The sequence below is a fragment of the Otolemur garnettii genome, unplaced genomic scaffold, assembly GCF_000181295.1.
Source record: "Otolemur garnettii isolate 467f Iridium unplaced genomic scaffold, OtoGar3 scaffold00085, whole genome shotgun sequence".
Lineage (NCBI taxonomy): Eukaryota > Metazoa > Chordata > Mammalia > Primates > Galagidae > Otolemur > Otolemur garnettii.
In genome coordinates this window covers 2,508,997-2,511,347 of record NW_003852480.1, presented here as the reverse complement: position 1 = coordinate 2,511,347, position 2,351 = coordinate 2,508,997, and the positions used below count along the sequence as shown (strand labels likewise).

The window sequence follows — 2,351 nt, the reverse complement described above, 5'->3', positions numbered from 1 at the left end:
AGACTACATTAATAATCTACAACAGACTACAGATCAATATACTACATCTAAGTGTGTATTTCATAAACAAGATTATCTTTACACTGTAATTAAAAAAAAATTCTTTATAGTATGTAGAAATCTCAGCATATGGGATAATAGGTACAAATCCTATCAGACTAGGTAGCATTACAATGAAAAAAATAATCAAGGTTCAAATATTTTCAGGCTCATTTTTAAGCAACATTTCAAGGCTCATTTCAAGCAATATTTGGTAAAGACAACATACACAAGCCTTTTAAACATAATGAGATTTGATCAGTTATATTGTCTAGCCTCTTGAAAATATCCATTGTTTTGTTTTTAGTCAAGACAATGGAAAAAAAAACTGTAAAATCAAATCATGTTAATACAAATGAATTTAAGTTCCCTCTTTCAAAATGTAAAATGCATAAACAAACCAGAATACCTCCTTCAATCCAATCCCATAAGTCTGGGGTTCACAACTGGCTCTCAAATCAAACTTCTTATATAGTTGCTTGGCTAGATGTCCATGGCAACCCTCTGCAAACACTGTGACTTTGGCATGTAGTTCTAGTCCTCTCTCAAAAGTTGTCTAAAAGATAAAAACATACTAAATGGTAACATCTGACAATTTAAAATGTATTCACATTCTGCTTGGTTTTAAATTAAACTATGATTCAGGTACAGAAGAGACAGGACAAATATATAAAAAATAAAACTAAAAGGACTATTTTAAAGTGGAACCTAATTTAAATTTTATGTATTTCTTGTGTTTGTTATATTTTCTTTTTTACTTCAAAAGTAGCCGATTGAATGGTTAAATTTTTAAGAATTAAAAGAGCAGGGAGGGTGCGGAGCACTTCGTAGGTACAAGTATCTTTGTTATATGGAGTCCCTGAATAATGCTTAAGTCAAGCCTTTTGGTGTGCCTGTCATCAGAACAGTGTCCACTGTATTTAACAGATAAGTTTTTATTCCATACACCTCCTTTCACCCATCCCCCTTTTTGGTTTCTCATGTCCTTTATATCACTTTGTGCCTGTGTATTCTCACTGTTTAGCTCCCATTTATTAGTGAGAAGATATGATGTTTGGTTTTCTATTCCTGAGAGAATTCACTTAGGATAACGGTCTACAGTTCCATCCAAGTTGCAACAAATGGCATTATTTCATTCCTTTTTATGGGTGAGTAGTACTCCATGGTATGTATGTATGCATGTAGTATGTATATGTGTGTACATGTATGTGTATATTTAGTTTATCCATTCATGAATTGATGGGCATTTATGTTGATTTCACATCTTTGCAATTGTGAATTGTGCCGTGATAAACAATTCAGTGCCAAGTATCTTCTTGATAAAATGACTTCACTTCCTTTTGCATAGATACTAAGGAGTAAGATTACTGGATCAAATGGTGTGTCTACTTTTATTTCCTAGAGAAATTTCCATACTGTTTTCCATAGTACTAATTTTCAGTCCCACTAACACTATATAGGTATTTCTTTCTCTCTGGATCCATGCCAGTTACCTACTGTTTTTTGACTGTTTAATAATGGCCATCTGATAGGTGTGAGGTAGTATCTCATTATGGTTTTCATTTGCATTTTTCTGGTGATTAGGGATATGGTGAATTTACTCTTATGTTTTTTGCCCACTTGTCTATTCTATCTTCCTTTGAAAAATTTATATTCATGTTCCTTTGCCCATGTCTCAATGGTGTTTTTTTTTCTTGCTGATTTAAGTTCTTTGTAGTCTAGACAGTAAACCTTTATAAGATATATTGTTTGTGAATATTTTATCCCATTCTGTAGGTTGTCTATTCACTTTGGTGTTTCTTTTGCTGTGCAGAAGAAGCTTTTTAAGTCTCATTTCTTTATTTTTGTTATTGCTGTATTTGCCTTTGGAGTCTTTGCCTAGGCCGATGTCTAGAAGGGTTTTCCCTCATTTTCTTCTGTAATTTTTATGATTTCATGCTTTACACCTTTAAGCCTCTTATCCATCTTGAATTAATTTTTGTCAGTAGTGAGAGACAGGGGTTTCATTCTTTTGCGTATGGCTATCCAGTTTTCCCAGTACAATGTATTGAATAGAGCTTTCTTTCCACAGTGTATTTTATTGTCTGCTTTGTTGAAGATCAGTTCGTTGTAAGTAGATGGTTTCATTCCCGAGCTCTCTATATTCTGTTCCATTGTCTAGTTTCTACTTTTATACCACTATTATGCTGTTTTGGTTGCTGTAGCCATGTAATATAATTCCAAGTCAGGTAATGCAATGCCTTTAGATTTGTTCATTTTGCTTAGGATTGCTTTGTCTATTTGGGCTCTTTTGGGTTCCAAATAAAGCTGAA

General features: G+C 33.2%; 1 protein-coding gene across 1 annotated transcript in view; it reads right to left on the bottom strand.

Annotated features, from left to right (window-relative positions):
• Positions 1 to 2,351, bottom strand: part of ETFDH (electron transfer flavoprotein dehydrogenase) — a 41,761-nt gene that overhangs the window by 14,829 nt on the left and 24,581 nt on the right. The window contains exon 7 of the mRNA XM_003794692.3: positions 449 to 595. Within this exon, the coding sequence (XP_003794740.1) occupies positions 449 to 595 (147 nt within the window). The remainder of the gene's footprint in view (positions 1 to 448; positions 596 to 2,351) is intronic.